Source organism: Malaclemys terrapin, chromosome 8 (assembly GCF_027887155.1).
Source record: "Malaclemys terrapin pileata isolate rMalTer1 chromosome 8, rMalTer1.hap1, whole genome shotgun sequence".
NCBI lineage: Eukaryota > Metazoa > Chordata > Testudines > Emydidae > Malaclemys > Malaclemys terrapin.
The window spans coordinates 68179754-68191707 of NC_071512.1; the positions used below are offsets into that span (position 1 = coordinate 68179754).

General features: G+C 36.1%; 1 protein-coding gene across 4 annotated transcripts in view; it reads left to right on the plus strand.

Annotated features, from left to right (window-relative positions):
* WDR47 (WD repeat domain 47) overlaps positions 1-10542 on the plus strand; it is a 45722-nt gene extending 35180 nt beyond the window's left edge. For 2 of the 4 annotated variants that reach the window (XM_054036738.1, XM_054036737.1), the window contains exons 10-16: positions 1578-1735; positions 3018-3098; positions 4603-4772; positions 6544-6714; positions 7256-7387; positions 8519-8737; positions 9566-10542. In XM_054036738.1, coding sequence (XP_053892713.1) covers positions 1578-1735; positions 3018-3098; positions 4603-4772; positions 6544-6714; positions 7256-7387; positions 8519-8737; positions 9566-9708 — 1074 coding nt within the window. In that variant the 3' untranslated portion in view covers positions 9709-10542. The remainder of the gene's footprint in view (positions 1-1577; positions 1736-3017; positions 3099-4602; positions 4773-6543; positions 6715-7255; positions 7388-8518; positions 8738-9565) is intronic. The other 2 variants (XM_054036739.1, XM_054036741.1) reach the window with 1 other exon arrangement.
* The last annotated feature ends 1412 nt before the right edge of the window (positions 10543-11954 follow it).

An 11954-nucleotide genomic window follows, 5' to 3' on the forward strand; every position in this document is an offset into this window, starting at 1 on the left:
CTATAGTGAGCGCCATGAAGGCGCCACTCCAGGGGGTGCCCAGACCAACCTGACGGATGCTGCTAGGGGAAAAATCTTCCAGCTGCCGTGCATGCGTGTACGCCCACACCTGATTGGAATGGACATGAACAACACATCTTGGAGAACAACAGTTACGAGAAGGTGAGTAACCGTTTTTTCAAAAACATCTGCTTTACCACACACATTCAAAACAGTAGAGAAATGGTGTTGGAGATTCCTGATAGCATATGGGAGGATATATAATGGAAGTCATTACCATTATAAACATTAAGGTCCAAATTTTCCAGTGTCCACTAATTTTAATGGCCAAACTTGGTCTTTGATGGAAAAATTAATCTTAAAGGTGCTCACATTTACCAGTGACTTAAGAGGTACAGCCCCATATTATGGATTACAGGAGACGCTTGACCTGGTTCCGTTATAAGCACAACTTTGAATCCCTTCTAACTTTCACCATAAACTATCTTTTGTCTGAAAATTTTTGTACTTAATGTCATTGCAAAGAGGGGTTTTGGTTGGAAGGTTATTTTGGAGAAGGTGTTTGGGGATTTGGATTTTTATTTTATTTTTAATTTAAAGTAAGTTGTGAAAGTAAGTTGTGAAAGCAGGTTGAGTTACAGGACTCTTCAAAATGTAACTTGTAATTTTTTGTGATTAATTTTTAATTTTCATAAAGAAATAAAAATACAAAAAGTAAACTATTTGCAGCTTGTATATGCTACCAAATACTGCATAATTTATAACTTAAAAGTTTTATCCATCTGCTACTCAAGAGTCTTGAAGTCTTTCTGTTTAGTTCTCATTTTCCTATATATTTAAATCAGAAAATAAATTGGTACAATTTAAAGTATTCTGGTGAAAATATTGTATGCTTGTAACATGTAACATTATACTGTAATATCTTTTACTGTGTATTTTAGTTTCTTCTTAGTCTAGTACAAATAGCACCAGAGGTTGTGAAATGTCACTTCACCTGTTCAGTATTATGTGGCTTTCCCTTAACCCACGAGTCTTCCATCTTAATTGGTTATTTAACAGCTGTATGTAAAATATTAAGCTGAATTTTAAAAAACTACAATAATTGGATGGCTTTGAGGAAGGAAAGAGAAGCATTTTATTGGTTCCCTAATTTGGAAGTAGAAGAAATAGGAACAAGCTCTTGCAAAGAAGAACACTTGAAAAACTTTTAATATTTTAGTTGTTAAAATATTAAAAGTTTTTCAAGTTCTTTGCTCAGAAAAATGTGAGGTCATGCCATCTTTGTTTTAATTTGGTTTTGTGTAAGCATTCTTGTAGGTCTTTTAGAAGAACCTTTGAAAAACTTCCTTACATGATTTTATTAAGATCAAGATGTTATGATATCTTTACTCTCCGTATCACAAACAGTCAAGGGCTGGTCCTCCCAGTCTTTCCCCTGTAAGCTTTACATTTGAATACATTATTTTTTTTAATGGGGATAGATTTTAACTTCTCTCAGTCTTGAACATGTGTGTAAGCGATTAAAAATGTAGTTATGTTTGTGAACCTATTGTGACTGTCACACTTTTACACAACAGGATGATAAATCAAAAAAGCAATTCATTTGTATTAATACTCTAGAAGATACACAAGCTGTCAGAGCTGTGGCTTTTCATCCGAGTGGGAGTTTGTATGCTGTTGGCTCAAATTCTAAAACTTTGAGGGTGTGTGCCTATCCAGAAGTAATTAACCCAAGGTAAGAAGGAAAATAAATTAACATACAGTCCTACCATAATCATTTCTGTTCCACTACCTATCACTGGATATCCAAAGCTGTCTGTAGATATTTCTAGTCTGTTCTTGTCTTTGACCCCTTTCATTTTGTTAGTTGAAACCTGTCAACAATGAACTGTTACAATATTGCTTTGAGAACATAGTAACTACCAAGACAGAATAAAAAGACCAGCTGCAGTATTTTTGTGTTTGTGACTAGTTTGACTAGTTTTTTTTCCCCTACTGCCAAGCTGTTTTGACATCAGTACTACAACTTTTCCTTTTGGTAGTAATCTTCCCCTAGAGTCTTGGACGCAATGGCATTGTAAAAGAAACTTTTGTTTAAAATATACATTTCAGGAACAGAAAAAGATGTTATGGCAGAATACTTCTGACCTATTCTACTTTTGTCTTAATTTCACCTTCCTGAATTTTCATATCCATTATTTCCTTCTTTCTTTAGAAATAAATCTTGGTCTCAAACTCACTTTCTAGTCATTGCTTCAATTCCATTACTTTTTTAAAAGTTGGAGAGTTTTCAGAAAAATTACTCTAAAATGGCATTCTTATTGTGTGTATCTGCTCCTGATGAGTCTGGGACATCGTCCCGGTTTGGCTAAAAAGCATGCGTTAGCCTCTAATGTCCTTGCCTAATAAGAGTGGTATGCATTCTGTTTTCCCTCAAAGGTAATAAACAAAGGAGCCAGTGAAGTTCTTATTCCAAAATGTTTGATGTTGATGTATGAAGCAGAAAGAACATGGTTTGGGGAGATGTGGAGTGTGTTCTGAGTCCTTCTCTCGCACTCCCCCCACCCCTGGCTCACTTATTGGTTTGGCTTGTTATGCTGGAAATTAGAAAAATCTGTTGTTGTTTTTTATTTATAAACAGATTATCCCTCTAGCTTTTAACACCCTAGTTAGTGTGTGTAGTTTGATTTGGTGAACTTGATGTGACTATTGACTTGATAAGATAGAAAATTACAGCACAGCAAGAAACTAAAGGGAATGTTCTGAGCTTTCCACACCTCTTCCTGAGGTCTGTCTATACATCTCCTTACCCACTGTCTTGTCAGGCTGTAAACATGGTGAAAGATTGTTCATATTCTTAATCTTGAGAAATATCTATTGCATCTAATGAAATTCTAAAATGGCCCATTAAAAGTTAAGATTTGCTTTCTCACTTTTAAAAAGCCCTAGTACACCTGGTACTCTGTCTAGTTTAAGTGCATTTAGCCTTTTGGTAATTGTTTGTTTATGTTATGCAGTTCCTCGTCTGTCGTCCCTCGAAAACTGATACCTGACCTAGGCAGATCTTCACTTTCTTCCTCTGTAAAGATGGCAACAGAGTAACTAGTAACTTTATTTCCTTTTATGAGCTGTCTTCTATAACTTTAAAGTGGCCAGATTATTAGCTTTCCCTGTTGCATATCTATTTAAAATCCTTTGAGATCTTGTCATTTTTTGTGCTTTTTTCCCTCTTATCATTCTTCAGTCATCCTCATTTTCCAGTTTCTGTGGCAAATTTTTTAAATGGCCTATTAGCAGTCAAAGATACTTAGTTTCTGTTGCCCTGTTAGCTTCTTGCCTTTATTAGAATGAGCTTTTATTCTCGATGCTGAATTGCATCTTAAATACTTTGTAGCTTCCCACTAATTTCCTATAAGCGTTTTATTTACTCATGTCTAAATAACCCATAGAAATCGGAGAAAGGGAATTAGGAATTTCCCCATAGCCAGATGTAAGTAAAGGCTGGTTTAGGATGTTAAGAAATAATGCCAGGAAGGTTATGACTATAATGTATAATTGAATGAGTTTTGAGAGAGAGTGCATTAGAGAGGAGCAAAACTAGCTGTGCTTTTTCCACAGACTGCCTCATTCAGTCTCCTTTCTTGTTAATTGGTGAAATGTTCTTAGTGTCATATTGCTCCTCTTCCTTACTTTTAATGTCCAATACATGGAGGTAGAGTGGTATGTTGGTCTGAGTAGGTCTTTGAGGTGACCTAAGAAAACCAAGGCTTACTTCCTTCCTAGGCCTCTGCAAACACTTACATAAATGCTTAACTTTAAGTACGAAAGTAGTCCATTGAAGTCAAGCACATGCATCAAGTGTTGATACAAAAAAAAAATATTTCTCTCTGGTTTTCACTTGTTTTGGACTCTAAAAATAAGGTATTTGGGGTTTTTTTGTTTAGTTGTTAGGCTTTTTTTTTTTTTTTTTTTTTTTTTTTAAAGACAATGCCTTTTTAATAATAGCTAAGTGTTATCTGTGTCAAACCAAGTACCTCTGGCAGACATTTCTGAATTTTGTTTCAAGATTGCTGGGTTTTTTCCCCCCATCAAGAACACACATAATTTAGTGTGTGTTGTAGAAATCTGTTTCAGGTCACACTTGGAATGTTTCTGTAGTGAAATATTGGAGAACAAGGAGGAGCTTTCTTTGTGGTTTCTCTGTTATCCTAATATTCTACCCTAGTTGCCTTCCAGCATTAAAACTAACACTTTTTTTTAAAGCAAAAGTTTAAATTGCCACCCACACGTGTCCATTTTCATTGCCCTTAAGAGCACTTGCTTATGCTTGCAAGGAATCAGACCACGATAAGTGTGGTATGAAAGATGTTTTCATAATGCATGGAAGCTAAAATTTGCTTGGGGAATATAGTTCCTGTGTGGCAGCAAAACACTATACTTTCACATTTAGTTTAACTTTTATTGCCTACCATTAGAAAACAAAATAAGTAGAAATTAACTTGCTTGCCTACTTTGGATTTTTTATTACAGTAAATAATACAATTGACTTACATTTTAGATTACATATAAAAGAAATAGTTATCTCTTTTTTTTTTCTTCCAGTGCTTATAACACTCCTAAACAACCAGATATTCGTTTCAAAAGGAACAAACATCACAAAGGGTCAATCTACTGTGTGGCATGGAGTCCTTGTGGACAGTTGTTGGCTACTGGTTCTAATGATAAATATGTTAAAGTACTACCTTTTAATGCAGAAACTTGTAATGCAACAGGTAGGGTGTATCTATATACTGCTATAACATGTTATCATTTATTTGGGATGGTCATGTTAGTGACAAATGGCAAAGCAACTTGAGTTATATCTGTCATATTACGGCAACAAAGTGTATTCGGCTGTGTCTACACTACCGCTTTCAGCACTAAAACTTTAGTCATTCAGGGGTGTGAAAAAACACACCCCTGAGTGACAAAAGTTTTAGCGCTGAAAAGCACCAGTATAGACAGCGCTCCCGGCAATAAAGCTACCATCCCTCGTTCAGGGTGTTTTTTGGGGAGGGTTTTTTTGTTTTTTTTTTATCATCGCCGGGAGAGCTCTCACCCCAGCGATAAAGCATGTCTACACAGCCCATGTCACAGCACTGCCACATTGTAACATGGTCAGTATAGACATACCCTTAGATTATCACACTTAGTCCTGAACCAATGGTAGGTTAGAACAGTGATCTCCAAAATGGGGTGCGCGCTCCCCAGGGGGTGCATAAGAGGATCCTTGGGGGTGCGCGGCAGGAGGAGCGCTTTTTTTTTTTTTTTTTTGCTCAGGCACGGCAGGGGGTGCATACTCAAAAAAAATTTTCTGATAGTGGTGCACGATCAAAAAAGTTTGGAGACCACTGGGTTACAATGCTGCCAAACCTGGGCTCCAGATCAGAAACTTTGAGTACCTGATTTGCACTTACTCATGTTTTGGGGGGAAGGGAAATCTAGCATTTCAAACTTCCAAGCAGGAAGATACTCCGCAGCAACAGATTAATGACTAATATGCAGATGAGATCAAAGAGAGTTTATTCTGAGGTGCCTGGCATACTTTTTTGGTTTCTTTAAGAAAAATATTAATAAATAAGCAGAATCTGACAGAAGGTTTTGGTCAGGAATTTCAAGATAATTAGCCTATTTTTAACTTTGATAAATATATTCCAGGGTAATCCAGTCACAGAAGTACAGATAATCTTATGGGACTTGGTCTTTCAGCACATGCATAAATATGCTTCTTATTTTGATGTCACTGGTTTAATATTGACAATATTATTTCAGTTAGATAACTGTGGGATTTTTTTGTTAACTGAAATAAAATACCATGAACAAACATATTGAAATCTAGCTCTAGAATTGAGAATCAACTATTGGTTGAACATCAAAGGTATGTCTACACAGCAAAGAAAAACCGATGGCCTGTGCCAGCTGACTCTGATTCAAGGGGCTCGGGCTGCAGGGCTATTGCATTGCTCTGTAGACTTCCAGGCTCGAGCCCTAGGACCCTGTGAGGTGGGAGGGTCCCAGAACTCGGACTACAGCCCAAGCCCAGAAGTCTACACAGCAATGGAGATAGCCCTGCAGCCGACCTGCGAGCCCACGTCAGCTGGCACAGGCCAGGCACGGGTTTTTCTTTGCTGTGTAGACATACCCTTGATGCTCAACCAATAGTTGAGTCTCAATTCTAGAGCTAGACTTCAATATGTTTGCTCATGGTATTTTATTTCAGTTAAGATGTGAACCTCTCACAGAGGGATTAACTAATACTGAAGAAACAGAAAGTTAATATACTCTGATACACAGAAATCTGTCAGTTTGCCCGTTAAGTGTGAAATTTTATCCTATGTTTATGAAGTTATATTCTCCACCTTGAAATTGTTACATGTATCAAACTCAAGCTTTTTAATTAATACTAATGCACTGTTACAATAACTGCTTAAATGATTACATAATTAATTTATACTAAACAAAGTATATCTCACTTTGTTCTTGGTTTATTTTACATTTTTTCAGGACCAGACTTGGAGTTCAGTATGCATGATGGGACAATTAGAGATCTTGCTTTTATGGAAGGCCCAGAAAGTGGTGGCGCTATTTTAATTAGCGCTGGAGCAGGAGACTGTAATATTTATACAACAGACTGCCAGCGAGGTCAAGGCCTGCATGCTCTGAGTGGCCATACTGGTATGTTTATAAAAATGCAACAGTAACAATCTGTTCTATGCACTGGTAACAACAGTGACCAAATCATGCTCTTCTTATGGACAGCACCTCTGTCCTATCAACAGTGAGCTCAGGAGAGATTTTATTTCATTAATCTAGCCCATTACATATTTTAAGCCCTTTGTCTCCCTGCAAATGCCAGGGAAGATGTAGAGCAGAGTGTTGCCATTGTACTGGTGGCACTTCTTCAGTCCATGCCACATTGCAACCTTTCCCAAGAGATGCGTATATGTGGAATAACAGATAATAAATTGAGACCTACAGAAATCGGCTAACAAAGGCTCTCTGAAGAGAGCAAGTTGATTACCTCCAACCCTCTGATCTATCCAAGACTACTACTTTCTTCAAACCAAAATATAACATTTAATCTACTAATTGTATGCTGATGATGATCCTACTTAATGTGTAAGTGCATATTCAGAACAATAATATGCAGAGAATTCAGTAGTGATCTTTAAAGAATGAGTAATACTAGTAAAGTAAAACATGTTCTTATCTACAGGTCATATTTTAGCACTTTATACATGGAGTGGGTGGATGATTGCATCTGGTTCCCAAGACAAGACTGTAAGATTCTGGGATCTTAGAGTACCGAGTTGTGTTCGTGTAGTTGGAACAACATTTCATGGAACTGGTAACACTATTGCTCTTTTCGCACCGAATAAAAAACTTCTTGCACAATTACATATTTTAAAGATTGTTCTTGTCATTGGTTTGTTGAGAACAGGGATCTTGCATTGTAAAATGAAGACTTCTGGCTTGTTCAAAACAATCCCCAGTTGCTCATTTTAAAAAAATAACAAAAATTTGGTATATCCATTCAAAAGCTGGTTAGTTCTTTGCTTTGTGACCTTTTGATGTTAATAGCTATTTATATAGCACCATAAGCGTACATGATGCTCTAAAACAGAGAATGTACAACCTTACCCCAAAAAATCAACACTTTAGACTGACAAACTGCCTTATAAAGAATGACACTCTTTGTAACAGTGATTTTTTTTTTTTATTGATAACAAATGTAAACATGGTGGCTATAAGGAATATTAGGCTGTTAAAAACATCAACCTTGGAGTTAAATATGGCTGTTGGAATTTGGCAAAGCTGTTGTGTAAACGACATAGGACACTACCTAGCAAGTGATGTCCTCATATAGTTAATGAAACACTTCCAAACTGATGCAGCTCAAGTCAGAAAATAAAAACATGTTTTCTCAAACTCCAAAATGCAAATGCACAAAGGATGGTGTTTGTCTAAACTACAGATGTACAGTATTCTACACAAGAAGTATTTTGAAAAAAGTGAGTCAGGTACAGAACTTGTTTTCAAAACAATCTCTTTATTGCCAATATATTTATAAATCCATTATTCTGCTATGAATTCTAACTATGCAGAAAATTAAAAGCCCGCCAACACTCTTGGATATTCCCTTTTTCTGTGATGAAACATTGAACAGATACTCCTAATCTCTTTCCACTGTTAAACACAATTCTCTGATGCAGCTTTAACTGTGACTTTGCTACCACTCCATGATTAGAAATCAGCATATGCTACAAGGCAAACTATAAAATGGGGGCAATATGACATAAGACTTGTCTTTTAATATAGACAAAATGAGTTGAAGTACATTTAGCTTGGCTAGATATGTACTTTACCTTTTTAATATTAACGGTTCTACAAACATCTCTCAAACCTTTCTATATTCAAAAGAATGCAGAACTTATCTATAAGTCTATATTAGTTTATGGACGGCATTTTCTTCTTATAGGTAGTGCTGTGGCATCTGTTGCAGTTGATCCTAGTGGTCGCCTACTAGCTACAGGGCAAGAAGACTCCAGTTGCATGTTGTATGATATTCGAGGCGGACGAATGGTACAGAGCTATCATCCTCATTCCAGTGATGTTCGTTCTGTTCGCTTTTCTCCTGGGGCTCACTACTTGCTCACAGGATCTTATGATATGAAAATAAAGGTGACAGACTTGCAAGGTAATTCATCTGATGTGAAGTGTATTAAGCAAAACTGAGCAGTGAAGTGTGTTTTGTTAATATCAGAGGTTGTAAGAAAGTTTGGATCAAAAGAGATTCATTTCTGAAAATGTAGAAATCTGAAATCTATTAAGGCTATAAAGTGAAATTTAAAAGGCTTAGAATACACATGACTATGGTTCTTGTCAGCTCACAACAGATTGCTCTTATTATAGTCAAGACTCTAGTCTGACATATAAATATGATTAAGGAATATAATTGCAGTATGGGAAACAACTTGCAGCTGTTTAATGACTGGACTTCTGCTTTGAGGTGGTGTGCAGAAAACTCAAACCCACAAAGAAAAATGTATGCTTGGCTTATCTTTTCTGGGGGAGGGAGGGATTAGTCAAAAGGAAGAAATTGAACAAGTCCTCCAATCAACCTGATTTTTATGGACCGTTAATTTGTATTTAAACTTTAGTTTATGAATACCAGTGTTGCAAACAGTTGTATGGTACCTAACACAATGGAGTCCCAACCTGGTTGGCCTCTAGGCACTGCTACAGTATAAATGTTAAATAATTCTTTATAGCAGTCAGTTACATTGATTATAGAATTTGAAAGGAAGACTGTCATGGGCCTTCCAAAATAGACTTTTTCCCCTTTAATGTGAATGAAAGGGTTTGTGTGTATTCTTCCTGTAACAATATTCTTTAGGTACCTTTAAGTTATCATCTAATGAAGTAATTTGTTATTTAGCAAGTGAAATAGATATGTAGAGTTTATTCAAGAAAATTATTTTAAGTGTTCACAAAACAAGTAATTATTTCTATTCCTCTCTCCTAGGGGACCTTACTAAGCAACTTCCTATTATGGTGGTAGGGGAACATAAGGACAAAGTGATTCAGTGTAGGTGGCATACGCAAGATCTATCCTTCTTGTCATCTTCTGCAGACAGAACTGTAACACTTTGGACCTACAATGGTTAGAGTGCAACTAAGGCAACGTATGCAGATAAAGCACAGAGAAATAAGACTACCGGACTGTAAAAATAATAATTTAGGGATTCAAAGAGCAGCATCTGACCAGGAAAGTGTCTTAGCAAGAAGAGGCACTTGTCACAGATTTTTCTGATTGCTAGGAGGTCTTGGTGTGTTAGTATTATTTTGCAGTGCTTTCAGTCTTCCATGTGAACTCTTGCTGCTGTGACCTATTGTAGTCTTGTTGCCAAAGTCTGTTGGAAGAGCTCTTATGTTGTCAATGTGCACTCAAAGTAAGATTGATGATGTGTTTACAGTTTAGTATTAATTGCATTCCTTGGTCTTTGCCTCAATGACAATTTTATATAGAAACTTAAACCGAATTACACTTTTAAACAACTCAGTAACTAGTTCCACATAAATGTAGAAGATAAAAATGTACTTCTGCTGTTTCACACTTCTGTTGTATGCATCACTTGTCAACCAGAGGTCAGACTTTTTTTTCCCTTTCCACACTTTCAACATTTTTTTTTTTTTTTTTTTTTAGTACGTATAATTGTAAAATTTTAAAGGTGACTAGGCAGTAACTGCTTCTTGATGATAGTCCACTATATAGCGTGTTTTGCTTTTCACCTAAACCGGGGGAAATGTTGCTGTTTTTACTACATGATATTGTTTTCAACAGGCTGATGTTGAAAACAAAAAGTAAAATGTTGGGTTTGCTCCAGAAACCATGTAATGTTTCATTCTGAATGCAACATAATACCTCTGTGTATAATGTACTGTAGAAAAGAGTGTGGATTGGCAGCAGTTATCACAGTGAGCTAAATGGCTAGCTGTTCTCTCAAAGAAAAATGGTACCATTAACACTTATAGACAACAGCATGGCTTAAAATGCTGTCTGCATGATAATTTAAAAAATTAGATCATTTAACTTCCCAGTCTAGAAGCATTTTTGGATTTTTCTTTCTTGCACTGTTTATGTAATGCAGAATTGCAGTTTTATTTCTATGAAACTTTAGATTCTAATGTTTAAGTATTGTTATATTTTCATATTGTACAGTTCCTTTTAAATTAAAACTTTAAATTTTAGGTTATTTATTTATTTGAAATGCAGTTATTTGGTTTTAATAATTAAATTATCGGTTCACTGTAGCAAGCATTTTTTAACTAATTGTATAAAAGTGAAAAGATTATTATGGAAGTGTATCTCTGCTATAATCTCAATAAAGACCTCTGACACCTGAAAGCACAACTACTACTTATTTCACGATCTCTTAGTCTGTCTCTTTTATACTACTTTTATAAATCTCCACGTTTCAACTCTAGGTTTACATGTTATTAAAAGATGAAGACTTTATACCGTCCATATCCTCTTTAGTAGCTGATTTAGCAGAGCTACGGTATTATAGAAGCCTGTTCTTGTTCTACATATAGAACAAGTGCAATTTTGAAGTTAAGTCTGAGTTTTAGTTCTTCTGTCCTGTCTTGTTTCCATACATATAGCTGGTTGATCTATGGTCTCAGACACACAATATTGTTACACACTGATTGCATGTTAATTCTATTGCAGGGAAATTGCTAGATCTTATTCAAAATTTGAGCCTTATTTCAACTGAATTCCTGACTACCACAAAACTTCAGTTTCTCTTCCATTTTTCATTTCTGTGTCCTAATCACTGCTTCCCTGTTGTGATTTGTGTTAACATGCAGCTATACAAATTCTGATTTTTAACACTTGAGAGATTCCAAGGTTATCCTCTTTGTGCTCTTCAGACCACCTAACCATGCATCTGAGAATACCCAAACAACATATAGGGGAAATTTTCCCCAAAAATGGTGTCTTGTCCGCAGCTTCACGCAGCACCTTTAAAGCACTGAGTGTGAGGAAAATAATTTGGAATACACCCATCAAAGAGGTAGAAAATGTGAGGAGATCCTCAGCTGGTAAATTGCCATGGCGCCATCTATCCTGTAGGTGTGCTATTGCTCCCTTTGATATGATGACTGTGTGTTGCTGTTTGGTGAGGCCTTATTCACAGCTCCATTATCATTTGGAAAATGTAACTTGATATTATTTGTTTTGCTTTATTGACTCTTCTGATCAGCTTTATTCTTACTACTTCAAGAGTTTAGTGCTGTTTCTCACCGGTCAGCAAGAGTCCAACATCCAAATGTAGTAACTTTTATTTGAGATGAAGATTTTTCACCTGCGTACTTCATTCTAGACTCAGCTCAACTTTGTCTCTTGCATT